The following is a 27,599-nucleotide window of genomic DNA, read 5'->3' as shown; positions in this document are numbered from 1 at the left end:
CCTGGTTTAGCGGAAAGAGCACAGGCTGGGAGTCAGAAGGTCATGGGTTCTAATCCTGGCTCCGCTACTTGCCTGCTCTGTGGCCTTGGGTGAATCATTTAACTTCTCTGGGCCTCAGTTACCTCATCTATAAAATGGGGATTGAGACCGTGAGTCCCTCATGGGACAATGTCCAATTCATTTTGCCTGTATTCGCCCCAGTGCTTAGGCCAGTGCCTGGCACATAGTAAGCGCTTAACAAATACCATAATTATTATTAAGCTCCCCGGGCCTCCATTTCCTCATCAGTGAGCTGGGGAGATGAGCCTATTCTTCTTCCCTTTTCGATTGTGAGCCCTGTAAGGAACTGGAACTGCATCTAACCTGATCCTCTTGTTCCTCCCCTAGTGTTTAGCACAGTGCTGGCCACCTGGAAAGTGCTTAATAGATACCACAATTAAAATTAAGTCATCCCACCACCATCGATCACTAGGGCCCCGGTGACATTGGTAAATCGGAGAAACAGCTGCCTGAGATGGCCAGTGACATGGCATCTCTTTGATGCCTACTTGTTTTGTTCTGCTGTCTGCCTCCCCCTTTTAGACTGTGAGCCCCTCGTCGGGCAGGGATCGTCTCTATCTGTTGCCGAACTGTACGTTGCAAGTGCTTAGTACGGTGCTCTGCACACAGTAAGCGCTCAATGTATACGATCGAATGAATAAAGAAATAGGCGCAAACAGGGCCGCAGAATGGGCCGAGGAGAGCTCGTTTCCGGCTTCCCGGTGGATCTCTCAAACCTTGAGCAGCTCATCAAACGAGCCATCCAAAGCACCGGGTGCCACGGCAGAAGCACGAACAGGACGCTCCAGATGAGATTGCACGAACAGGATGCCCCAGATGAGATTTTTCAGTTGCGCGTTTTGGCAGGGGGTGTCGGATTGGCCTCAGTCCAGCGACTTAGCAGAGCCTCCCGGCTCCCGGAAGGCTAGCAGGCCTTAGGAACAAAATCTCTGTTTTGTAATTCAGAGAAAGCATTCACAGGTTTGTCACCTACGATTGTCGATGCGGTGCGTTTCTCCAGCTCCCGGCTGCCTGCTCCCCCTTGTCCTTCTGGGAATTCGGGTCCCCTGGCTCACGAGGTGGAACTAGAGAGACCCTCCCCCAAACCAAGATTTCATTTTCTGACAAGTGCCATTTTATTTAGAGAGAAAGAGGGAGGGAGGGGGGCGCAGGGAGGGCGAAGAAAGTAGAGACCGAATCTCACTAACTCTAAATGCTGCTGACGATTGAGTTCCCCTCACCCTGAGTTTTGCTTTCTATTTCTCAGATCAGAGCCCCAGAGCCCAGAGTGAAAGGCCAATTAATGGGAAACCGGTTTTGAAAGAAAAGAATAAGTTTAGTTCAGACTGGAAAACCTTTTAGCAGCCCAGAGATTGACTCTCCCTCTAGCTCTAGGCAAAAAAATAATAATGGTGCTTTTTAAAAAATTTATTTTTGGCATTTGTTAAGCGCTTACGATCTACCCTGCACTGTTCTAAGCACTGGGTAGTTGCAAGCTAATCAGGTTGGACCCAGTCCATGTCCCACCACTCCACTTGTCTGCTGGGTGACCTTGGGTAAGTTGCTTAACTTCTCTGTGCCTCCTCTACAACACAGGGATTCAATACCTGTTCTCCCTCCTACTTAGACTGTGAGCCCCCTGAAGGACCTGATGATCTTGCATCTACTCCTGCGCTCAGTACAGTGAATGGTACGTAGTAAGCGCTTAGCAAGCACTATTATTATTTTTCTTTAATGTACCACATGGGGCTCACAGTCGTAATCCCCATTTTGTAGATGAAGGAACCGAGGCACAGATAAATTAAGTTGCTGACCCCAATTCAAAAATGTAGACAAGTGGCAGAGCCAGGATTAGAAACCAGGTCCTTCTGACTCCCAGGCCCGCACTCTATCCACTAGACCACCCTGCTTTTCAAGTGCTTATTATGTGCCCTTTTTGCGCCAAGCACTGCGTTAAGGGCTAGGTTGACTGGACAGATTTGCTGTCCCACATGGGGATCCCGGTCTAAAAGGGAGGGAGATCAGGTAGTTTATCCCCGTTCTACAGATGGGGAACCCAGGGAAAAGAGAGGTTAAGGTCACCCACCCAGCCTGGATTAGAACCCAGGTCTCCTGACTCCCATTTGGTGCTCTTTCTACTAGGCTGCACTGCCCAAGATGGGCACGGCCCTGGTAAGAGAGGGTCAAGTTTGTTGAGGGGGTAAGAATAGCAGGGAGGGGGAGTCATGGAGTTTTAACATTTAGACTTCTCCCTTGACCCGCTGACACCTCAAACTTAACTTGTCTGAAACTGAACTCCTGCTCTTCTTATCCAAACTTTGTCTTCCCTCGATTTTCCCACCACTGTAGACTGCACCACCATCCTCCCCGTCTTACAAGCTCGTAATCTCTGCGTTATCAACTCCCTCATCCAATTTGCGTATTCAGTCCGTCACTAAATCCTCTCGGTTCTTCCTTCGTCGTGTCTCTAGAATCTCCCTCTCTTCTCCGTCCAAACTACCACTCTACTGATTCAGGCACTTACCATATCCCACCTTAATAATAATAATAACAACAATAAAGGTACCCGTTTAAGCGCTCACTATTTGCCAAGCATATTTCTAAGTGCTGGAGTAGATGCAAGTGCTTCAAGTTGGACACAGTCCCTGTCCCACATGGGGTTCACTGTCTCAATCCCCATTTTACAGATGAGGTAACGGAGGCCCCGAAAAGTTAAGTGTTTTACCCAAGGCCACACAGCAGGTATGTGGGGAGATTAGAACCAGGTCCTTTTGACTCCTAAGCCTGTGCTCTATCCACTAAGCCACACTGCTTCTCTAATAATGTTGGTATTTATTTATTAAGCGCTTACTATGTGCAGAGCACTGTTCTAAGCGCTGGGATAGATACAGGGTGATCAGGTCGCCTCACGGGGGCTCACGGTTTTTTAATCCCCATTATCCAGATGAGGTAACTGAGGCACAGAGGAGTTAAGTGACCGGCCCACAGTCACACAGCTGACAAGGGGCAGAGCTGGGACAAGTAGCAGAGCTCTAGCACCTTGACTACTGCATCGGGCCCCTCGCTGACCTCCCTGCCTCCAGCCTCTCCCCCCTCCAGTCTGTACTTCACTCTGTTGTCCCGATCATTTTTCTAAAAAAAAGACCTGCACATATCCCCACTCATCGGAAACCTCCAGTGGTTAGCCATTCGTCTCCGCATTAGACAGAGACTCCTCATCATCGACTCTGAGGCACTCAATCGGCTCTCCCCTTCCTACCAACCTTGCTAATCTACTACGGCCCGGCCTGCACACTCTGCTCCTCTAGTGCCAATCTGTACCTCCATCTCGTCTATCTCGCCAATGGCCCCTTGACCCCAACCTTCCCTCTGAGCTGGAACTCCCTCATTTTCCTGTCTGAGAAACAATCACTCTCCTCATCTTCAAAACCCTACTAAAGTCACGTCTCCTCCGAGAGCCCTTCCCTGACTAACCCCTCATTTCCTGTATTTTCCCTCCCTTCTGCATCAGATATGCACTTGGCTATGTACCCCTAAAGCACGTGGACCTCACAGGAGAGAGCCCAGGCCTGGGAGTCAAGGGCGTGGGTTCTAATTCCGGCTCTGCCACATGTCTGCTGTGTGACCTTGGGCACCTCAGTTACCTCATCTGTAAAATGAGGATTAAGACTGTGAGCCCCAGGTGGGACAGAGAGCGTGTCCAACCTGATTATCTTGTAGCTACCCCAGCTCTTAGAACAGTGCTTGGCACATAATAAACACTTAACAAATACCCCGATTACTATATCCTTATAGTATTCCTTTCCCCTGTCTGTAGTTTACTTTAATGCCTTTCTCTCCCCACGGATTATAAACTCCTTGAGGGCAGGGATTGGGTCTTCATTGGACTGTACTCTTCCAAGTGCTCAGTACAGTGTTCCGTGCCCTTGGATTGGTCTCTCTCATCGTTGACCCCCTTGATCATGCCCTCCTCCCTGCCTGGAATTCCCTTCCACTTCCCATCCTACTGACCACTACCCTCCCTATCTTCGAAGCCCTCCTAAAATCATATCTCCGCCAGGAGACCTTCCCTGACTCATCTCTCATCTCCTCACTCCCTTCTTTGTCACTGATATACCTAAGTGTGTAATTAATTAATCAGATGTGGCATTTATTAAGCATTTACCACGTACTAAGCGCTAAGGTGGATACAAGCAAATCAGGTTGGGCACCTTCCCTGTCCACATGAAGCTCACCTTCTCAGTCCCCATTTTACAGATGAGGTACCTGAGGCCCAGAGAAGTGAAGTGACTTGCCCAGGGTCACACAGCAAATACGTGGCAGAGCCGGGATTAGAACCCAGGTCCTTCTGACTCCCGGGCCTGTGCTCTATCCATTGGTCCACGCTGCTTCTCATACACACTGAGCACTTCAGTGCTCACCCCTTCCCCAGCCCCACAGCACAATATATTTATAGATAGACCGTGCGCCCGTCAAAGGGCAGGGACTTGTCTCTGATCTGTTACCGATTTGTACATTCCAAGCGCTTAATACAGTGCTCTGCACATAGTAAGCGCTCAATAAATACTATTGAATGAATATATCCTTATACTCTACATATTCCCCTGCGATCTATTTTAACGTCTGTCTCCCCTGATAATCAATCCGTCAATCATATTTATTGTGTGCTGTGTGCGGAGCACTGTACTGAACACTTGGGAGAGTACAATATATCAGAGTTGGTAGACACGTTCCCCGCCCACAGATATCTTACAGTCTAGAGGGAGAGACAGACAAGAATATAAATAAACGAATTACAGATGATAATAATAATGTTGGTATTTGTTAAGCGCTTACTATGTGCCGAGCACCGTTCTAAGCGCTGGGGTAGACACAGGGGAATCAGGTTGTCCCCACGTGAGGCTCACGGTTAATCCCCATTTTACAGATGAGGTAACTGAGGCACAGAGAAGTGAAGCGACTTGCCCACAGTCACACAGCTGACAAGTAGCAGAGCCGGTTTCGAACTCATAATAATAATAATAATAATAATGTCGGTATCTGTTAAGCGCTTGCTATGTGCCGAGCACCGTTCTAAGCGCTGGGGTAGACACGGGGGAATCAGGTCGTCCCACGTGGGGTTCACAGTCTTCATCCCCATTTTACAGATGAGGGAACTGAGGCGCAGAGAAGTTAAGTGACTTGCCCACAGTCACACAGCCGACAAGTGGCAGAGCTGGGATTCGAACTCATGAGCCCTGACTCCAAAGCCCGTGCGCTTTCCACTGAGCCACGACTCATGACCTCTGACTCCCAAGCCCGTGCTCTTTCCACTGAGCCACGTATGTAAGTGCCGTGGGGCGGAGGGAGGGGTGAACCAAGGGTGCAAATTCAAGTGCCAAGGCGATGCAGAAGGGAGAGAAGAGGAAATGAGGGCTGGTTCCTTGAGGGGCAAAGATTGTTCTTGTCTCTCCGTCTCCCCCGATCAGACCGTAAGCCCGTCAAACGGCAGGGACCGTCTCTATCTGTTGCCGACTTGTTCGTTCCAAGCGCTTAGTCCAGTGCTCTGCACATAGTAAGCGCTCGATAGATACTACTGAATGAATGAATACTGTACTCTCCCAAGCACTCAATGCAGTGCTCTGCACATAGTAAGCGCTCAATAACCCATCTTATGCTGTTGAATCGTCTCGGACCCATAGCGGCGCCATGGCCACGTCTCTCCCAGAAGGCCCCACCTCCATCTTCACTCGTTCTGGTAGCGGATCCGTAGAGTTTCCTCGGTAAAAATCCGGAGGTGGCTTACCGTGGCCTCCTCCCATGCCGTAAATTTGAGTCCCTGCCCTCGACTCTCTCCCGGGCCGCCGCTTCCCAGCACGGGTGAGTCGGACTCGTAGCAGGCGGCCTCCCTCTCGCCAAGCCGCCGGCCAAGCTAGGAGTGGAATGGGTAGGCCTCCGCTTGACTCTCCCTCCCGTGGTCGAGACTGGTAGAGGATTGGAAACTCTCCGGGTGTGACCCTGAGAGGGGGCTCAATAACTCGTGACAGAGAAGCAGCGTGGCTCAGTGGAAAGAGCCCGGGCTTGGGAGTCAGAGGTCATGGGTTCGAATCCCGGCTCTGCCGCCTATCGGCTGCGTGACGGCGGACAAGTCTCTTAAATTCTCTGAGCCTCGGTTACCTCATCTGTAAAGTGGGGATTAGGACCGTGAGCCTCACGTGGGACAACCCGATTACCCTGGATCTGCCCCCGCGCTTAGAACGGTGCTCTGCACATAGTAAGCGCTTAAAAAATACCAACGTTATCAGTAATGAGCAATTTATTGACTGCTCCTCATGCACCACTGCCGGCAGCCATGTTGCAGAGGGTCCCTCCCCGACACGAGTCCTCAACTGAGTTAGTCAGTCTTTACCGAGCGCTTACTCTGTGCGGCGTTGTATTCTCCCAAGCACAGCAGCAATAAAAAGTAAACAATAAATAGAGAAGCAGCAAGGTGTACAGGGTAGAACGCGGGCCTGGGAGTCAGGAGGTCATGGGTTCTGATTCCGACTCTGCCCCTTGTCTGCTGTGTGACCTTGGGCAAGTCACTTCACTTCTCTGGGCCTCAGTTCCCTCATCTGTAAAATGGGGATTGAGGCTGCGAGCCCCATGTGGGATAAGGAATGTCCTATCTGATTACCTTGTATCTACTCCAGTGCTTAGAACAGTGCTTGGTTCGTAGCTCAGAACAAATATCATCATCATTATTATTATTTCTACTACTAATAAACAGACACGTTCCCAGCTCACAACGAGCCTACGGTCCCCGCAGGCCATCCCCGAAGGGGTTGACCAGTGCAGTCCGGTTTTTCCACTCACCACACTCGTTTGCTCCACAGTGGTTTTGGCCAAGGCAGGCCAGCGGCCTGGGAATTCCAGCCTGCACCAGCTGACCCAGCAGCTCTTACAGAACTACTCCAAGGGCGTGAGACCAGTCTGGGACTGGATGCAACCTACCACCGTGTACCTGGATCTGCTGGTCAACGCGGTGCTGGACGTGGTAAGGACGGCAGGGGCCCCGGAACACCCGGTTCCCACTGGTGAGGCGGATAAGAGGGGGTGGCCTGGCGAAAGAACCGGGGCCTGCGAGTCAGGTGATCTCGGGCAAGTCACTTCTCTGTGCCTCAGTTACCTCATCGGTCACATGGGGATTAAGACCGGGAGCCCCATGTCGGGGAGGAACTGCGTCCAGCTCTAATTGCTTGCTTCTAATCCTGGCCCGGCCCCCTTGTCGGCTGTGTGACCGCGGGCGAGTCACTTCATTTCTCTGGGCTTTGGTTTCCTCATCTTTAAAATGGGGATTAAGACTATGAGCTCTATGTGGGGTAGGGACTGTATCCAACCTAACAGCCTTGTATCTGCCCCAGCAGCCAACACTTAACAAATTCCATTTAAAAAGCTGGTTTATTATCATTATCGTTATCACCGTAAGCTCGTTATGGGCAGAGAAAATGTCTGCTAATTCTATCGCATTGTATTCTCCCAAGTGCTTAGTTCAGTATTCTGCACAAAGTGAGTGTTCGATAAATGCCACCGATTGACTGATTGAATAATAATAATAATTATGTTATTTGTTAAGTGCTTACTATGTGCCAAGTACCCTATTAAACTCTGGGGTCGATACAAGATAATCCGGTCCCACATGGGGCTCACAGTAGGAAGGCGAACGGGTATTGAAACCCCATTTTGCAGACGAGTGAACTGAGGCACGGAGAAGTGCCTCAGTTAAGAGCCCGGGCTTTGGAGTCGGAGGTCATGGGTTCGAATCCCGGCTCTTCCACTTGTCAGCTGTGTGACTGTGGGCGAGTCACTTAACTTCTCTGTGCCTCAGTTACCTCATCTGTAAAATGGGGTTTCAATACCTGAGCCCCACGTGGGACCACCTGATTCCCCCGTGTCTACCCCAGCGCTTAGAACAGTGCTCCGCTCACAGTAATCGCCTAACAAATACCAACGTTATTATTATTATTAAGTGAAGCGACCGGCCGGATCGCAAATGGCACGTAGGATCAGAACCCAGGTCTTCTGACTCACGGGAACTTTTGTTCCGGAGGAAGAGGTCTCAGCTCAAACTTCCCCTCTGCCCCACGCTGCCACGGGTGCCCTTAGAACCTCCCATTTGACTGGAATTAAAAAGCCTGGGCTAAGCTGGGAATATCTGGGTATTATGGGCACCTTGGGGAAATCTGATTCTAGAGATTATCTTCTCAACAGTGAGGAGTTCCAATTTGTTTCTATTGAGTTTTGTCAATTCCGAACTGCGGATACCTTTGTATTCCAGTCCATTGACTAGAGCTTCCCGGCCAGACGTTGAGGCATCTGTTTCTATAGTCTCCGGAACTGGGAAAGATAAATAAGAATGGGGGGGAATTATCTGTATATTTGCTAACCACCAATTTAGATCTAAATAGGCTCCCTCTGTTAGGAAGACTAATGAATTCCAATTCTCTGAAATATCCTCTGCTTTTAACAAGCAAGATGGAAGGTATCTGAAAAGACAGAGCGATGTGCAGAGGGGAGAGCTGTGAATAATGCCACCAGAGAACCAATTACGCTTGCCAGCTGGCATTGAAAAACTTGTTTCCTCTGACAACGAGAGTTCCGTCTTTGCCTCCAACTCCTTTCTTGACATGGTGCTCCTTAGGGTGGGAGTGGAGAGCCTTCCCCGCCAGCCCACGGGAGGTGTTGGAGGAAAGCCTTTCTCTGCCTGAGCATCTGGATAGAGAACGGGGGCGCAGAGCAGAAGGAACGAGTGCCCCGAGCCGTCCTCATCGACTGCAGGGGCCCTGCGGTCCGGAGGTGACCTCGGGGGCTCTCGACTTGGGACCCGAGGCAACATGTGAGTCAGCGTGGCCTAGTGGATAGATCGCCGGCCTGGGAGTCAGCGGGTCTTGGATTCTGATCCTGGCTCCGCCGCTTGTCCGCTGTGTGTCCTTCAGAAAGATACTTTGCTTCTCTGGGCCTCAGTCGCCTCATCTGTCAATCGGAGATTAAGACTCTGAGCCCCAGGTGGGGCGTGCACTGTATCCAGCCGGATTAGCTAGTGTCTACCCCAGAGCTTAGCATGGTACCTCGTACATAGTAAGCGCTTAACGAATGTCATGAAAAAGGGACCCTGGGGGCCCTTGTCTTGGGATCCAAAGCAAACTTTTCCCAGCCGTCTTACGGATGGGCTTCAGTCAGTGGTACTGATTGAGCACGTAATGTGTGCCGAACACCGTACTAAGCATTTGGGAGAGTTTAACAGTGGCTGAGAATCCACTTCCTGCCCACAAGGAGCTCACAGTCTACCAGAGAAGCTTACAGTCAGAAAATAAAAAGGGCCAGGTGCTGATCGATCACATGCTCACCCTTGGTAAGGCCTGAATTCCGCCCGTCTAGACTGTAAGCTTGTTGTGGGAAGAGAACATGTTTACCAACTCTGTTGTACTCTCCCAAGTGCTCAATACAATGCACCGCACACAGTAAGCACTCAATAAATACCGATGAGGATGATGAATTTTCCTCAGAAGCACTTAGAGAAGCAGTGTGGCTCAGTGGAAAGAGCGCGGGCTTTGGAGTCCGAGGTCATGGGTTCGAGTCCCGGCTCGGCTGCTTGTCAGCTGTGTGACTTTGGGCAAGTCACTTAACTTCTCGGTGCCTCAGTGACCTCATCTGTAAAATGAGGATTAAGACTGTGAGCCCCACGTGGGACAACCTGATTCCCACGTGTCTAACCCAGCGCTTAGAACAGTGCCTGGCACATAGTAAGCGCTTAACAAATACCAACATTATTATTAACCCCTGATCCACTATCGATTGCTCAGGATCCACTTCTCCTTTTCCAGAGCTGAGTCCAAATGCTCACTCAGCCACCTGTTTGCTGGGTGACCAGGGGCAAGTCATTTAACTTCTCTGAGGCTCAGTTTCTTCACTGGTAAATAATAATAATAATGTTGGTATTTGTTAAGCGCTTACTATGTGCAGAGCACCGTTCTAAGCGCTGGGGTAGATGCAGGGCAATCAGGTCGTCCCACGTGAGGCTCACAGTTAATGGGGATTTATGTGAGCAGAGGAGGTAACTGAGGCACAGAGAAGTTAAGTGACTTGCCCACAGTCACACAGCTGACAAGTGGAAGAGCCAATATCGGCTCTCCCTCCCCCTCTAGACTGTATGCCTCATGTGAGACAGGGAGAGTCCAACCTGATTCTCTCGTATCTCTTTTCCTTCTATCTTGATTTTCTTTCCCTGACTTCCCAAGGAAAACTGTCCATTCCTTGGGGGTGATGGTCCCCGCAGTTTTTTGACCTGGACCCCAAGCCTCTCGGACAAGGCTTGGGAATTTCCCATCAGGATGGGCGAGGCCCCAGATTTCTGGCCTGGAGGCTTCTAGCCCCTTCCGAGTCCCTCCCCACCCCACTTCAACATCTGCCCCTTTTCCCCTTCCCTCCCAAATGAAATACCGACTCAGGTGTTCCCCAACTTACAGCCTCTTTTGAAATCTCCTCACCAGCAGAGGGGCTAGTCACAGACGGCAGGGCCTGAAAACCCACTGACTCCCTCAAAGAGAGGGGGAATCGCATACCTCACGCCATCAAAAATGCACCTTTTTATATTGAGCTCCTCAGCCTGTTCTATGAGCGGGAAAATCCACCCACCATCCCGCTTAAAGGGAGAGACCGGTTCTTTGAGGCGGCGGAGACAACCTCCTCGGAAAGATGATGAATATATCGATTACGAATCCGAGCACAGCTTCATATTTTTAGCCCGGGCTGGCCGAGAATACGTATTATTCTTCGGCCTGATTAATCGCCCAGCTACTAATTAGAGTGGAAAAGAGCTGAGTGATCTGTTCAGGGTGTCAAGTGGCGACCGAGTGCCATTTTGTCATGGCTAATCCTGTCGAGTTTGGAGAGGCAGGTGTGCCGAGGAGACGGAGCTGGGAGAGTCCCGGGTGGGGGGTAGAAGCTTTGTTTATGGATGCGGAGGGGCTCGGAGGGCACGGGGGAGGGAAAGAAGCAGCGTGGCTTAGTGGAAAAAGCACGGGCTCGGGAGTCAGAGGACGTGGGTTCCGATCCCGGCTCCGCCACTTGTCAGCTGTGTGACCTTGGGCAAGCCACTGAACTTCTCCGTGCCTCGGTCACCTCATCTGTAAAATGGGGATTAAGACTGAGAGCCCCACGTGGGACAAACTCGTTGTCTTGTATCTACCCCAGTGCTTGGCACATAATAAATGCCATAATTATTATTAAGGAGGGTCCACTGAAAAAAGATGTGGGATCTGTGCTTCTCTAGACTGTGAGCTCATTGTGGGCAGGGGAATGTATCTATCAACTCTGTTAAACTGTACTCTCCCAAGCACTTAGAAGTCAGTCAGTGAGCTTACTGTCGGTCAGTTGTATTTACTGAGCGCTTACTGTGGGCAGAGGCACTGTTCTAAGTGCTTGGGACAGTAAGATCCACCAATAGACACATTCCCTGCTCACAACGAGCTTACAGTCTAAAGTGGGGAGATGGTACTGTGCATCCGATTAGGTGCTCAATAAATACGACTGACGGATCGACTGATTGATCGATTCTTTTGGCTTTGCAGGATGCCCAGAATCAGAGAGTAACGACCAGCGTGTTGTATCTAGAGGTAATGAGCATGTTCCGTTCTCTGGACGTCCAAACCCAGGGCCCCGGGAGAGTCTGTCAGCCCCAAAGATGCCAACTCAACAGATCCCAGATTCGTTCTAACCCAAGAAACGTAGCTGTTGTCTTAGCGCTGAACATCCCCCTGGGGGACTGGGCTGGGCCAAAGAAGAGAATAGAGAAGCAGCAGTAGAGAAGTAGCATGGCTTAGAGGATAGAGGATGGGCCCTGGGAGTCGGAAGGTCAGGGGTTCTAATCCCAGCTCCACCGCTTGTCCGCTGTATGATCCTGGGCAAGCCACTTCACTTCTCTGTGCCTCAGTCACCTCATCTGTAAAATGGGGATTGAGACTGTGAGCCCCACGTGGGACAGGGACGGTGTCCAACCCATTTTGTTTGTCTCCACCCCAGCACTTGGTACAGTGCCTGGCACAAAGTAAGCATTTAACAACACCATAATCATTATTATTACTACCACTATTATTATTGATTATTGTTATTATTGAGCATTGAGTATTAAGCATTTAGAATAAATAAATCAATAAATACCTTCAATGATAATAAACCACAACTCCATCCCAGCCCCAAGCACCCCCTGGGATGAGAGTAGCCACTCACCCTCCCTGCCCCTCTGCGCCCCAGCTCCAACTCCTTCCCTCCTGCTCCCGGCAGATTTGGAAGAACGAGTTTCTTGCCTGGGATGGCGGCCCGTTTGGAGGGATTGGGGAGATCTCCCTGCCTCTGGATGACCTCTGGGCCCCGGACATCATCATCAACGAATTGTAAGCCGGAATTATGGCATGGACTGTGGGGGGGCAGAAAGCGGGGACCGGGATCGGCGGCTGCTTTCCCTCCAGTGGCATCGCCACCTCCCGGGCCTGCTTCGAACCTGGGCCGTGTCGAACCACTGAGCCCGCTAGAGGGGCAGTGGGTGAGTGTGGAAGAAGGCTGGCGGATGGGTGGTCTCCGGTGTGGGCAGGGGCTTAGGGCAGCGGGGAGCAGCCTCAAACCTGTGACTCTCCCTTCTCCAGCATACGGCTTCAGCCAAAGGACTGTGGGCCAGCCCTGACCAGAGCCTTGAGCTCTGACCATCATAGCCAAGCTACCAGTTGGTCAGTCAGTCAGTTAGTTGTATTTATCGGACACTTGCTGTTTGCAGAGCGCTGTATTTGGGAGAGAACAATGTAGCTCTAAACAGACACATTCCCTGCCCACAGTGAGCTTATAGTCTGGAGGGGGAGTCAGACGTTAATAGAAATAAAGAAATTACAGACATGGATATAAGTGCTATGGGGCTGGGTGGGGAGACGAATAAATGGAGCAAGTCAGGGCTATGCGGAAGGGAGAGGGAGAAGGGGAAAGGAGGGATTAGTCAGGGAAAGCCTCTTGGAGGAGATGTGCCTTTAATAAGGCTTAGAAGGAGGGGAGAGTAATAGTAGGATAGGAGGAGGGAGGTTGTTCCAGGCCACAGGGGGGATATGGGCAAGAGGTCAGCGACGAGATAGAAGAGATCGAGGGACACTGAGAAGGTTAGCATTAGAGGAGCGAAGTACGCGGGCTGGGTTGTAGCGGGAGAGTAGCGAAGAAAGGCAGGAGGGGGTAAGGTGACTGAGTGCTTTAAAGCCGATGGTGAGGCATTTCTGTTGACCAACGAGTTGACCGACAGGGACCATTTGTTCTTTACAGGGTGAAGGAGGAACAGTCTTCTGAACTGCCCTATGTTTATTTAAATTCTTCGGGGATGATAAGGAGATCTCTGCCAATCCAGGTGGTCTCTGCCTGCTATCTGGAGACCTACGCTTTTCCTTTTGATATCCAGAACTGCAGCTTGACTTTCAACAGCGCCCTGCACACTGGTGAGCTGGTGGGGGCGGGAGCGGGAAGATGGGAGTCCGGGGAACGAGACACAGTTAACGCCAAGGCTGGGATTCAATACTGGCCTCGGGCACAGGGGCGAGGGAAGACTCGGAATGGGCACAACTCGCCAGCGAGGGGGGCCCAGAAGCAGTAGCACGAATGCCGGTTTATTGTTATATCGTACTCTCCCAAGTACTTATTACAATCCCGGCTCTGCCACTTGTCAGCTGTGTGACTGCGGGCAAGTCACTTAACTTCTCTGGGCCTCGGTTCCCTCATCTGTAAAATGAGGATTAAGACCGTGAGCCTCAGTGGGACAACCTGATGACCCTGTATCCACCCCAGCGCTTAGAACAGTGCTCTGCACGTAGTAAGCGCTTAACAAAAACCAACATTACTTACAGTCTTTTTCACAGAGTAAGTGCTCGATTGAATTGAATGAACCTGGGGCAGTGCACTCTACCAGGCGCTTGGGAAGTACAGAATAATAATGATACTAATAATAATGATGGTATTAAGCAGTGAGTGTGGGGGCTGGAGGAGAGGGTGTGCGGAGGGAGCCCCTCCACGAGCCCGACCCCGTGACGCTCTAGACTGTGAGCTCATTACGGACAGGGACTCTTTCTGTTCGTTGCTGTATTGAACTCTCCCAAGGCTTAGTACAGTGCTTCGCACACAGAAAGCGCTCAGTAAATACGATCGAGTGAATGGATAAATGAACTTCCTATGTGCCAAGCACTCTACTAAGCACTGGGGTAGATATAAGGTCATCAGATTGAACACAGTCCCTGCTTATAACTAGCTCCCAGTCTAAGGAATTGCAAAGGGACACACTCCCTGCCCGCTCAGAGCTTACGCTCTAAAGGAGGAGACAAACGTAAAAATATTTTCCACTTGAGTAGAGTCAATAAAGTAGACCCCTCCTACTTAAACTGTGAGTCCCAAGTGGGACAAGGACTATGTCCAACCTGATTAAGTTGTATCTACCCCAGCTCTTAGAACAGGGCTTTGCAGGAAGTAAGCGCTGAACAAATATCATCATAATAATATATAGACTGTAAGCTTGTTCTGGGCAGGGAATATGTCTGCCAACTCTGTTATACTGTACTCTCGGAAGCGCTTAGTACAGTGCTCTGCGCATATTAAGCGCTCAGTAAATATAATTGATTGATATCTCAGGACGGGGGGGTGGGGGTGACTGCTCCCTCTTGCCAGCAACTCTGCTCAGCAGAGGGGCCCCGAGTAGAGCAAGAGCCGGCCCAGATGGGGCCATGGAGAGGGTTACGGGGCGGGGGGGGGGGTCTGACGTATCCCCACCCCACCTGCTATAGGCCTGGCTGATTCCTCAACTGTGGCTTCCTCTCTGAAATAACAATAATAATGATAATAATAATGATAATAATTGTGGTATTTGTTAAGCGCTTACTACGCACCAGGCACTATATTTAGCTCTGGGGTAGATACAAGCTAATGGGGTTGGAAACGGTCCCTGTCCCACATGGGGCTCACAGTACTAAATCCCATTTGACAGATGAGGTAACTGAGGCCCAGAGAAGCGAAGTGACTTGCCCAAGGTCACACAGCAGACAAGTGGCAGATCGGGGATCAGAACGCAGGTCTTCCTGAGGCCCGGGCCCGTGCTGTATCCGGAACTTCTGGCGGGCCCAGGTGGAGAGGGACCAGCTGAGGAGTTGGACCCATCCCAGACTCTCGTCCTGGGGATTCTCTGTGGGGGCCTGGGTTCATCGCCCTCTCCTTCTGAGCTGTCACCGGGATGGTTTGCTATTTCTCAGTTGGCCCGTCCCCGCAATCCCTGCCCATTTAGTCCTGGCTCGGGCCTTTGGGCAGATGGTCCGATCCTGGCATGGGATGGGCAGACCAAGTGAGGCACCGGGCCATGGCCTCGATGGCCTGGGCATGAAAGAGTGAGTCGGCTCTGCCCCTCCCTGGGTGGCACAGTCCTGTGTCCCTCCTTCCACCGTACCCCTCCTTCCAGCGTACCCCACTACCTTCCCTTACCAGTCAGAAAAGGTTTGGAATTTCCTGGCTGTCCGTACAGGGAGACCCACCTGGGGTGTTTTGGCCCCGTCGGGGGGAAGGAAGGGAAGGGTCGTTCCAGTGGTTTCTGGGATTTCCAGTGAGCGATGTGGATCTCGCCTTGCTGAGGAGTGCGGAGGACATCGAGAATGACAAGCAGGTTTTTCTGAACGACAGCGAATGGGAGCTCCTGGCCGTGCCGGCAGCCTACCGCGTCCTCCACAGCCAGACGGGAGACTTTGCCCAGATTCAGTTTCACGTGGGTTCCCCCCGACCGCGACCTCGTCCCTCCTACTCCCCCTCCCTGAATATCCCCCCTCACCAAGCTTGGAGGGAGGGGAGCGGTCTGGCAGGGGTCAGTGGCCTTGGGGACACTGGGTCCCGACTGTGGATCCAGCCGGGGTGGGAGGGGAAAGGCTCCCGATGTGCCCAGTCCAGGGAGGAGGACCCCCCTAAGGGGGAGTGGGGCAATAGAGGAGGGTCCTGGCTAGCCAGTCTGCTCTGCCCTGTCATCCTGAAGAGGCCCTAGGAGTCTCAACTAGGCCAGCGGAGGGAACTCATGTCAGCGTGTTAACGGGAAGATTAGGCCCAGGACAAACTGAGGTTGCGGAGAGAGAAGCCTGGGGAGGAGGGGACTGAAGAAGGGAGAAAGGAGGAAAGAAAAATGGAAAGGGAAGAGGGAGGAAGACGAAGGAAGACAGAAGGAAAAGGGGGAAGGAGAAAGGAAGAGGAAAGGAAGGAGGACAGCTCCTCCATGAGGCCTTCCCAGACTGAACCCCACTTTTCTTCATCTCACACTCCCTTGACTTGCTCCCTTTGCTCTCACCCGCTTCCCCCTCCTCTGCCAGACCGACAGCACTTGTGTACATATCTGTAATTTTATTTATTTGTATTGATGTCTGTCTCCCCGCTTCTAGACTGTAAGTTCATTGTGGGGGGGAATGCCACTGTTTATTGTTGTATTGTACTGTCCCAAGCGCTTAGTTCAGTGCTCTGCACACAGTAAGCAGTCAATAAATGTGATTGAAGGAATAATAATGTTGGTATTTGTTGAGCGCTTACTATGTGCAGAGCACTGTTCTTAGCGCTGGGGTATACAGGTTCATCACATTGTCCCACATGAGGCCTACAGTCTTAATCCCCATTTTACAGATGAGGTAACTGAGGCACAGAGAAGTTAAGTGACTTGCCCACAGTCACATGGCTGACAAGTGGCAGAGGTGGGATTCGAACCCCTGACCTCTGACTCCCAAGCCCGTGCTCTTTCCACTGAGCCAAGCTGCTTCTCTGAATGAATGAGGAATGAATGAGGAAGAGGAAAGGGAGGAGGAAGATGGGAGGAAGAAGAGGAGAAGGGGAGGGAGGAGGAAGAAGGGAGGAGGGAGAGGGAAGGAGGGAGAAAGAGGAAGAGGAGGGAGAAAGAGGAAGGAGGAAGAAAGAACAGGGAGGAGGGAGAGAGAAGGAGGGAGAAAGAGGAAGAGGAGGGAGAAAGAGGAAGGAGGAAGAAAGAACAGGAAAGAAGAGAGAAGGGGGAAGGGGGAAGGAGGAGGAAAGGAGGAAGAGGGAAGACAATCCGGGGAGGATTGATGAAGTCGGCAGGAGAATGGGGTGGGAGAGGGGAAGGGACCAGCTGCCCTGTAACGAGGAGGGTGGGGAGGGCGGCCCAGGCAGGTACCAGGCTCTCTCAGCTCTCTAGGGAGGTGGGGGTCTAGGGTGGTCACATCCCAGCCCCCGGGGGTCCCTGCAGGCCAAGCTTCCGTTCCCTGCTGAGGGTGAGGGTGGGAGATCTTGGGGGCAGAGGGGTCGGGGCCACTGGAAGCAGTGGGAAACCCCATCCCCTCTGCCAGGTCGGGGTGGATGGTGAGAATCCCGCTCTTTTATTTTTGGCATTTGTTAAGCGCTTACTATGCGTCAAGCCCTGCGGTAGGTAAAAGCTATTCAGATTGGACACGGTCCAGGTCCCACATGGGGCTCAGAGATTTAATCCCCATTTTTATAGATGACAAGTGAGGCCCAGAGAAGCGAGGTTTATTCACCTATTCGTATTTATTGAGCACTTACTCTGTGCAGAGCACTGTACTAAGTGCTCGGGAGAGTACGATACAACAATAAACAGTCCCTGACCTGCCCAAGTGACTTACCCAAGGCCACACGGCAGACAAGTGGCAGAGCCAGAACTGGAACGCAGGTCCTCTGACTCCCTGGCCTGTGGTCTGTGCTGTATTCACTAGGCCTCATTGGTCTCACCTTGGCCTCTTGGCTTTCCACCCTCAGGCCTGAGGCTCGAAGAATGAGCCAAAGGGAACCAAGGCCCACGCACACGCCGACAGCTGCTGGTTCCACACGCGCCTTGTTTATCGCGGGGCCCAGACAACGCTCTAAAGCCAGGAGGCTTCCAGCGGGGAGTCCCTGGCCCAGGCCCCGCTCCCCCCAGGGTGGCCGGGCCGAGCCTGGCCCCGTGCCGGCCTTCGCCGTGGGAGGGCAGCCGCCCGTCGCCGAACCCGGACTGGAGCTGCCGGTTCTGTTCTCGCCAAAGGCAGGAGTGGGGCTCGCTCCCTCCCCAGGAGGGACAAATGAATAAGCAAGGGATGAAATGAAATGGAGTGGTTTGTGACCAGGTGGAGGAGGGGCAGAAGGGGCCGCCGGCACCCAGCCCACCCCGGGCAACGTCTCCTTGATTGGCAGGTTCTCAGGATGCCCATCTGGTGTCTAAACAAGGGGCGCACAAGGAGGAGAGGACCCTGCCCCCTGTCTTTCCTCTACCCTACTCCCCATCCCTCCTCTCTGTCCCCCTTTTCCCTGCTCCACTTCTCTCCTCCTCCTCCTCCTCCCTATAGTAACAATCAATAATAATTATGGTGCTTGTTAAGGGCTTACTATGTGACACACCGTTTTAAGCACTGGGGTAGATGCAAGTTAATCAGGTTGGACACGGACCCCGTCCCACATGCGGCTCACAGTCTTAATCCCCATTTTACAGAAGAGGTGATTGAGGCACAGAGAAGTGTAGTGACTTCCCCGAGGTCACAGAGCAGACAAGTGGCAGAGCAGGGATTAGAACCCAGAACTCCCTATCACGCCTTCCTACCTCCACTTCCCATCCTTCTTCCCTATCCCCCTTCCCTCCTTCCTGCGTCCATCTGCCCATTCTTTCTCCTACTCCCCCACCATCCTCTCTGCATCTCATCCCTCCTTCCTGACCCCTTCCCTTCTCACCGCTTTCCATCCTTCTTCCCTACTCCCACCCTCCCGACCTCTTTTTTTAAATGGTTTTTGTTAAGCACTTACTATGTGCCAGGCACTGTACTAAGCAATGGGGTAGACACAAGTTAATCAGGTTGGACACAGTCCATGTCCCACCCGGGGCTCGTAGTCTTAATCCCCATTTTCAGATGAGGTAACTGAAGTACAGAGAAGGTCACACAGCAGATAAGTGGGGGATACGGGATTAAAACCTAAATCCTTCTGATTCCCAGGCCCGTGTTCTATCCACTAGGACATGCTGCTTCTTTTACCTGCCACCCCCCTCCCCCCCGCACTTCTCCATGCTCCCATCTCTTTTCCCTGCTCCCCTCGGGCCTCAGGAGGGGACCCTTGTAATAAGGACCTTGAGGAACTGTTTTCTCCCTTCCATCAGCCTAGAACTCTTGCCTCTGAGAGGACCACCAGGACATTAGAAGGAGTCTTGAGCTGGTTGCTCTCCTGGACACCCCACTCTCACTGGCTCTCCACCAGTGACCCAGCCAGGACCATCCACCAACCCTGCTTCTCCCTTTTCCATCCCCGCCCCTCCCTCCAGTGAGCAGCACAGATCGTCTAATACCCTCGTCTCTCTCCTTTCCATCCCTGACACTCCCTCCAGCAGCCAACCCACACCATCCGACACCCCTCACTCTCCACTCCCCAGCTCTGCTCTCCCTTCAGTGACCAGCATGGACTCATCAAACACCGCTGACTCTCCCCCTCCATCCCTGACTCTCTCCCAGTGACCAAGCACTGGACCATCCAATACCTCTGACTCTCCCCGTCTCCACCCCTGCTTCTCCCGCCAGTGACCCAGCACGGACCATCCAACACCCTGATTTTCCCCTCTCTATCCCTGACTCCCCCAGAGACCCATTATGGGCAATTCCTCCTTGGATCTATGCAAATCCCTCTGGGAAAAGCTGATGTTTCCAGCTGCAGAGCTTCCTTGAGGAATAGATTATACACGCTCACCTCTCCCTCACCCGGTTTCCTGGGAAAGATGTGTTTCCTACAGTTTGGGTTGAACCTCCCACCCTCCAGATCCAAGGAACGCCTCTCAGATTTGGGGAACAACAGTTTTGTCGTTTCCCTGGTCCATTTCCTTCTGTAACCTACATTTGGGCTATATCTGTCCATCCTGCAGAATCAATCAATTGTATTTATTGAGCACCTACTATGTACAATCCCAAGCCCCCCCCCAATCCATCCTCGCTTCCTTCCTCCTCCTTGCCCCTCTCCAGAGCCAAGTAGCCATTTAGCACTCTGCAGGGATCGAGCCCTGACCGCTGCACATAATGGGGCAGTGGATAGCCCGCTATGAGGGACCACCTTTTGACCACACCATTTCCTGTCCACCGAGGTGGTGGACACTGCTAAAACCCGCCCTTTCCTCTCCATCCAAACGGATTCCACATTAATACAATCACTTATCCCACCCCGGCTTGTTTACTGTATCAGTTTCCTTGCTGACCTCCCAGCCTCCTGCCTCTCCCCACCCCAGTCCATACTTCACTCTGCTGCCTAAATCGTTCTTCTACACAATAGTTCAGGACGTCACCCCACTCCTCAAGAACTTCTTAGTGGTTGCCCATCCACCTCTGCATCAAACAAAAACTCCTCACCACTGGCTTTAAAGCACTCCGTCACCTTGCTCCCTCCTACCTAACCTCGCTATTCTCCTACTACGACTCAGCCCACACACTTCGCTTCTCTAATGCTGACTTCTCAGGGTACCTCCATTTCATCTATCTCACCACCGACGCCTCACCCACGTCCTCCCTCTGGCCTGGAACGCCCTCGCTCCTCAAATCTGATAGACAATTGCTTTCCCCCCATTCAGAGCCTTACTGAAAGCGCATCTCTTCCAAGAGGATTTCCCTGACTGAGCCTCCCCTTTCCTCTTCTCCTACTCCCTTCTGCATCTCCCTTTACTCACCACCCCCTCCAACCCCACCACATTTATGGACATATCTGTAATTTGTTTATATTGTCTATCTGCCCCTCTAGACTGTAAGCTCACTTTGGACAGAGAATGTGTCTATTGTTGTACTCTGCCAAGTGCTTAGTACGGCGCTCTGCACACCGTATGATTAAATGAACGAATGAACTCCAGGAGGGGCCGGAGGACCTACCAGCAAGGTGACCCCTTGCCCAGGGCAGCCCCCTGCCCAGGGATCTCTGAACAGGGACACCAGGAAGGGGGGCCGCGAATGGAGGAAATGAGCTTTCGGAGGAGAAACAGGCATCTGGGCTGCTCTGCCATAAAGACGGTCATGCAAAATTAAGTACCGTTGGGGTCTTACCACGGAGGAGCCGATGAAAGGCTAACCTTGGGGCCTAGCCCGTATCCCAGGGGGCTCAGCACGCCCGTTCTGAATTAGATCGATTTCTTTCATTAGCATCAATAGGCTCCAAATACCTTTGTGGACTTATTATTACCTGGCGTTAATGGATAATGAAATTGTAGCATAATATCGCGAACACCTGAAGGGTGTCTAATGGAGAACATGGACTGAAACTCAAGTGCCGTCTCCTCCCTACCAGAGGAATTGAAAGGCTCAGCTCTCTCAGCCCATTAGAAATGATGGGTTCTGGGCGGCGGTGGATTTGCAAGGACTGAATTCACGCTGAGCGAAGCAACACGGCCCCATCCCCTCCCCCTCCAGGCCCACCCGCCCACGCTGCCGATGCCGTCTTGGGCTCTGGCCTGGGAGGGCGGAGAGAGAAGCGGAAGGAGAAGGGGTTCCTTTGGGTACCCCCGTGCCTCCTGAAATCCCTCGGGCTGGAAGGCCATCAAGAACAACTCCCTGTCTCCAAGTAGGGCCACACTGGATCATCGTGCGGTCCTGCCTGTTCCGTAGCCCTCCCAGGATGGAGATCTCTGGCTGGGTGGGCTAGGGGATGGAGGCGGGGGGACAATCTGTGTGACTTCTACAAGATCCTGCCTGCTCAGTGCTCCCTCTGGCCTTGCCCACCCTCTGCTGCCCAGGGCTGAGGGAGTTCTAGTGAGGTCCCGGCTGGGCAGGGCTCTCAGGCTGTCGGGCAGGTGAGCTTGCTGTCCGCACTCCACCCCATCCCCCAGAGAAATCCCGATAATCTCTTTTTAATCTGTACAGCCTCTCTTATACCCATCCAAAGCATTTTTTTCAAAATAGTATTTGTTAAGCACTTACTAGGTGCCAGGTACTGTACTAAGTGCTCAGGTAGATGCAATCGAATCAGGTTGGAAACAGTCCATGTTCCACCTGGGGTTCAATCTTAATCCCCGTTTTACAGATGAGGTAACTGGGGCCCAGAAAAGTCTAGTGACTTGCCTGAGGTCACACAGCAGAAAAGTGGTGGAGCAGAGATTAGAGTCTGGGTTCTCTGACTCCCACACCCATAATTTTTCTACTGGGGCTGCTGTTTCTCAATTATTTCTGCATTATTCATCTCATTTTGTCCTCACAAAGGCACTACGAGATAAGGATAATAATGTTGGTATCTGTTAAGCGCTTACTATGTGTCGAGCACTGTTCTAAGCGCTGAGGTAGATACAGGGTAATCAGGTTGTCCCACGTGAGGCTCACAGTTGATCCCCATTTTCCAGATGAGGTAACTGAGGCACAGAGAAGTTAATTCCCAACCCCAGATGTGGAAACCGAGGCCCCACAGCGGTTGAGTGACTTACCCGAGGTTACAGGAGGTCCGTGACAAAGCTGGAACAGGAACCGAGGTCTCCTGAATCCCAGTCCCTCATTCTCCCCCAGTATCACCGCTCTCCCCACGGGGTTCTCCACCAGTTCAGCCAAGCCCTGGAGACCCTTCCCCTTGGTGAGGTTGGGTTCATGTCAGCAAATTCTTCTTGCTCCAGAGCCAGCCCCGTGGCCTGGGAGAGATCATAGGGGTGTGTTGGGGAGGAGGGCAGGATCTGGGTTCTAATCCCAGCTCTGCCACTTGTCCGCTGTGTGACCATGAGCAAGTCACTTCACTTCTCTGGGCCTCAGTTAACTCATCTGCAAAACGGGGATTAAGAGTGTGAGCCTCAGGTGGGACAGGGACTGTGTCCAACATGATTAACTTGTTTTTAGCCCAGCACTTAGAGGAGAGCTTGGCACATAGTAAATGCTTAACAAGTACCATTTTTATTATTAATATTAATAAACAGCGCAGGGCAGCTCCAGCAGGGCTAGTGAAAGACCAGCGTGTAGTGGCCACATCTCCGGTCCAGCAACCGCAGTTGGCCCTGCTCCCCACCCCCATTCTAGCCCAGGAAAGGGTCCGATGAAGGCCATCAGGGGTCAGATGGGTAGGAGAGGAGGTGATCAAGAGGCATGTGATTAAAACGAGAAGCAGCGTGGCTCAGTGGAAAGAGCCCGGGCTTGGGAGTCAGAGGTCGTGGGTTCTGATCCCGGGTCCGCCGCTAGCCAGCTGTGTGACTTTGGGCAAGTCACTTAACTTCTCTGTGCCTCAATTGCCTCATCTGTAAAATGGGGATTAAAACTGTGAGCCCCATGTGGGACAACTGATCACCTTGTATCCCCCCAGTGCTTAGAACAGTGTTTTGCACATAGTAAGCGCTTAACAAATGCCACCATTTATTTTATTTTTTATTTTAAAAGATTTGAGTCCATCTCCCTCACTGATCCAAACACCTACTGTGTGCAGAGCACTGTACTGGGTGCCTGCTCTGAACAGAGCATTGTATTGGGTCGTTGCTTCTCGACTGAGCTCTGCACTAGGCACCCTCTGTGTGCAGAGCACTGTACTGGGTACCTATGGTATGCGGGAAGTGTCCCATACCTGTACCTATTGAATTAGATGCCTGCTAGTATTGATGTTTTGCTATGGACCTGGTGGGCCCTCTGACGGTATATCGCTCTACGTTTAATTTTTTTTCCATAAACTAGCTGGCAATGCAAGAGATATGCACTAATGAGTTTTGGGAAGGGTGACTGGCTGGTCAAAGGTAGGCACTGATTTATGTGTGATATCTAGATTATATATTATAAATTATATTAATGTCTGCCTCCCCCTCCCAAATCTGTTGAATTGTACTCTCTCAAGCACTTAGTACAGTGCACTGCACGCAGTAAGCACCCAATAAATATCACTGATGATGATGATGGAGCATTTTATTGAGAAACAACCTGGCCTAGTAGAAAGAGCAAAGGCCTGGGAATCAGAAGACCTGGGTTCCAATCCTAACTCCATCACTTATCTCTTGTGTGACCTTGGGCAAATCACTTAACTTCTCCATTCCTCAGTTACCTCATCTGTAAAACGGGGATTCGATACCTGTTCTCCCTTTCCTTAGACCGTGAGCCCCATATGGGACAGCGACTGTGCCTGACCTGACTGTCTTTTATTTACCCCAGAGTTTGGTACAGTGCTTGGCAAACAATTAGGGTTTAACATATAGCACTGTTATTGTTATTCCCGAACCCTGACTGTGTGGAGGACTAAACTGGGTGCTTACTGTGAATAGAATTACCTGCTGGGAATCTACTAAGTGCAGAACACTGAACTAAGCACTTAGGGGTATCCAATGGAGGGGAAAAAACCCCACAGTCCTTGTCCTCAAGGAGGCTTCCTCTAATGTGGAGAAGAATCTGAGCTTTTACTGCTGCCCAGTCAAACCATAAATGATGGGATGGTGGGGGTGGGAGGGGTGGAGCTGGGAAGCACTGTGGGTCAGAGCCCCAGAAAGGCCATGACAGGGAACCACCCCCATAATGTTAGGGTTCCCCAGTACCTATGTGTGAACACAATGGGGCTTGCATCTGAAAGCTCATCCTCATATGTAACCTTAATCTTTTTTTTAATGATACCTGTTAGTGCTTACTATGTCCCAGGCACTGTAGTAAGTGTTGGGGTGGATACCAGATACTCTGGTTGGACACATTCCCTGTCCTGCACGGGACTTATAGTCTAAATAGGAGGAAGGATAATTTAATACTCATTTTACAGATGAGTTAACTGAGGCACAGAGATGTTAAATGACTTGCCCAAAGTAACACAACAGATGAGCGATAAAGCTGGGATTGGAACCCAGGTCCTTTGAGTCCCAGGCCTAGGATAGTTCCACTAGGCCATGCTGCTTCTTTGTCCTCCTTGCCAAGCCCCTCTCCCCGCAAGACTTCATTCAGTCAGAAGGCCCAGGGTTCCCTGAACTTGAGAAGGAAGCCAGACTATTTGAACCACTCTGTCGCTTTAGCCTTTTATTTATATTCTCTAAGGGAAAAGTTGTAACTATTACCCTTATTATCATTTTTATCAATCTGTGGTTTTATTGAGCACTTACCATGTGCAGAGCACTCTAATAAGCACCCATCATTATCATTATTATTATTATTATGATGGGATTTGTTGAGCATTTACAACGTGTCAAGAAATCAGAGCCCTCAAGGGGCTTCCCCAATGATAACGGGTTTAGGGGGACTTGGGGGAGCAGGCCCAAGTTGGAGCTGGGGTCTTCCGTCTCGTCCAGGTGGTGATCCGGCGCCGCCCACTGCTCTACGTGGTCAGCCTGCTACTCCCCAGCATCTTCCTGACGGTTATGGACCTGGGCAGCTTTTACCTGCCTCCACACTGTGGCACCCAGATCACGTTCAAGACCAGCATCCTAGTCGGGTACACGGTCTTCAAGGTCAACATCTCCGAGGAGCTGCCAAAGAGCACAGCCAGCACCCCACTTATCGGTGAGCCGACGCCGGGTGCCAGCTAGCCCCGGGCACCAGCCGGCAGGTCTCCTCGGAAAGGCCGTGGGGTGTGGGGGGGAGAGCTCATTCCTTTTAAAACAGCCATTTCTGCTCCCCATGAGCATGCATGTTCTCCCCCTCTCATCCCCCAGGTGTGTTCTTCACCGTCTGTATGGCCTTCCTGGTCCTCAGCTTGTCCGAGTCCATCCTGCTAGTCCGGTTCCTGCACAGGGAGAGGAGGGAGGGGCAGGAGCAGCCCCTCTCTTCTCTCCGAAGGAGCCCCGGCTCCGGAAGCTGCAGCCCTGAAGGGAATGCCCGTCCAGCCGGGAGCCCCCTCGGTGAGGCCGACGGAGCCGCAGGTACGGGAGAAACTCTCAGGCGTCCCCTGGGACGTGGCACAGTGGCAAACCCCAGCTGGACCCAGGGAGACTCAGCTCCTGCCCCCTGGGTGGGATTCCTGGGGAGGACTCCTAGCTGTGCCATCACATCACCTTAGGCCCCAAACCAGTATTATAAGGTGCTCGTGGATATAGAATTAAAGCTTAATGAACTCCTGCTGATCTCTCGGCTTCCCAACCCATCCCTTGGCTCCTGGGAGGGTTATGCCAGCCCGGCACTGAGCCCAGCTCCTCCGTTCGTGACCCCACAGCAAGCCCCGGGGGGGTTAGGCCATGCCCAGTCGCCCTCTGGTCTGTCGACAATTTAGCACAAGTGAATTGATTGCATCACCGTTTGGGTGGGCAGCATTCGGAGTAAAGGCCAAATATCTGTGTCTCCTTGTTTGCTACCGTCAAAAGCCCCGAAATCCTCCCTCCGCTTGACTCTTTTCCTCCCCACACCCCCGGTTCCTAATAATAATAGTAATAACAATAATAATAATAATGATTATGGTACTTAAGTATGCCAAGCACTGTTCTAGTGCTGAGGTAAATACAAGTTAATCAGGTCGGACACAGTCCCTGTCCCACATGGGTCTCACACTCTTAATCTGCAGGACCGAGTTGGATACCGCTTAGCTTCCACCAGCCTCCTCTGCTGCTTTCCCTTCCTGCCCTCCTCCGAGCCCCAAGCCAACCCCTCTTAGTCTCCCCACTAGCAGGTGGTGGGTGGTGGGGGCGGTCCTGACCCTCACTAGAAGGCTAGAGGGAGTCCTGAAGCCCCCAACTCACCTCTGGCGGGGGGCGGGCGGGGGTCGTTCTCGGCTTCTCGTTCCTGCAGAGGCTCCCGGCAGGAGGGAGCACGGGGCTGGAGTGGGGGCCATGGAGGAAGCCCTGGCCCAGCTGCAGTCCATAGGTCGTCGCATCCAGGCCCTGGACCGGGACGACCAGCAGGAGACCGAGCGGCTTGGACTCCTGTACCGACTAGATCGGCTGTTGTTCGGCGGCTACCTCCTGGTGCTCGGGATGTACGGCTTCACCCTGGGCTTCCTGTGGGTGGCATGGAGCAGGCCATAGAGACCCTGCTCTTGGGACCCTGAGATTGCAGCCCTCCCCTCCCCTGCTGCGGGGGACCGGTGGACCCTGGGGGGTGCCAAGCCAGGGTTATATGGGGCCATTTTAAGCTTGGCCTAAGACCCCCGATTGATCAGGAGTGAGCAGGGTCAATCAATCCATCAATCATATTTATTAAGTGCTTACTGTGTGCAGAGCACTGTACTGAGCACTTGGGAGAGTAAAAGTGGAACAATATAACAGTCACATGCCCCGCACACAACAAGCTTACATTCTAGAGGGTCCTTCCAGGAGGGGCCAGAGTTTGCAAGGAGGGTCGGGGGGAGCACTGTCCCGTTAGGGGAGAAGGGGGGCGGAGGAGGCTTTGGGCTCCCAAGTGATCAGATAGCAACTTTCTCCACCTCTGAAACTGCTTCCCAACCCCCGGGAAGAAGTAAAATACGAACAGCCTTTGCCTGCAGCCTCTGTCAAGCTCATTACCGGCCCTCCGTGCTCAGCTCCAATTGCCCATGAAATTTGCCTGCCGCTGTTAATGAAATTAGGAGAGAACTAAGTTGGGGAACAGGAAGCATCTAGGGAGGCCTCCCCATCCCTTCCACCGAGCCCCCTCCTCCCTCGGCCACCTCCTGATTCCCCCTTCTTCTGCCCCAGCGCCCCGGAT

At 52.1% G+C, this 27,599-nt stretch overlaps 1 protein-coding gene across 1 annotated transcript; it reads left to right on the top strand.

Moving 5' to 3' along the window:
- Positions 1–728: 728 nt before the first annotated feature.
- Positions 729–27,125, top strand: HTR3B (5-hydroxytryptamine receptor 3B). The gene is made up of 9 exons (XM_039913638.1): positions 729–909; positions 6,894–7,054; positions 11,628–11,672; positions 12,340–12,449; positions 13,354–13,523; positions 15,663–15,820; positions 25,277–25,487; positions 25,640–25,978; positions 26,706–27,125. The coding sequence occupies exons 1-9, from the start codon at positions 729–731 to the stop codon at positions 26,939–26,941; spliced, it is 1,611 nt and encodes a 536-aa protein (XP_039769572.1). The 3' UTR covers positions 26,942–27,125.
- Positions 27,126–27,599: the final 474 nt, after the last annotated feature.

This window comes from Ornithorhynchus anatinus, chromosome 11, assembly GCF_004115215.2.
Source record: "Ornithorhynchus anatinus isolate Pmale09 chromosome 11, mOrnAna1.pri.v4, whole genome shotgun sequence".
NCBI lineage: Eukaryota > Metazoa > Chordata > Mammalia > Monotremata > Ornithorhynchidae > Ornithorhynchus > Ornithorhynchus anatinus.
Note: the sequence above shows the minus strand (reverse complement) of the source record. Positions and strands in the feature narration are given on the sequence as shown.

Excerpts from the sequence above, each read along its gene's own strand:
- HTR3B (XM_039913638.1), top strand. The coding sequence starts at position 729 with ATGGGCCGAGGAGAGCTCGTTTCCGGCTTCCCGGTGGATCTCTCAAAC. Across the intron at positions 15,821-25,276 it reads TTGCCCAGATTCAGTTTCAC|GTGGTGATCCGGCGCCGCCC; the intron begins GTGGGTTCCCCC and ends CGTCTCGTCCAG. Across the intron at positions 25,488-25,639 it reads AGCCAGCACCCCACTTATCG|GTGTGTTCTTCACCGTCTGT; the intron begins GTGAGCCGACGC and ends CTCATCCCCCAG.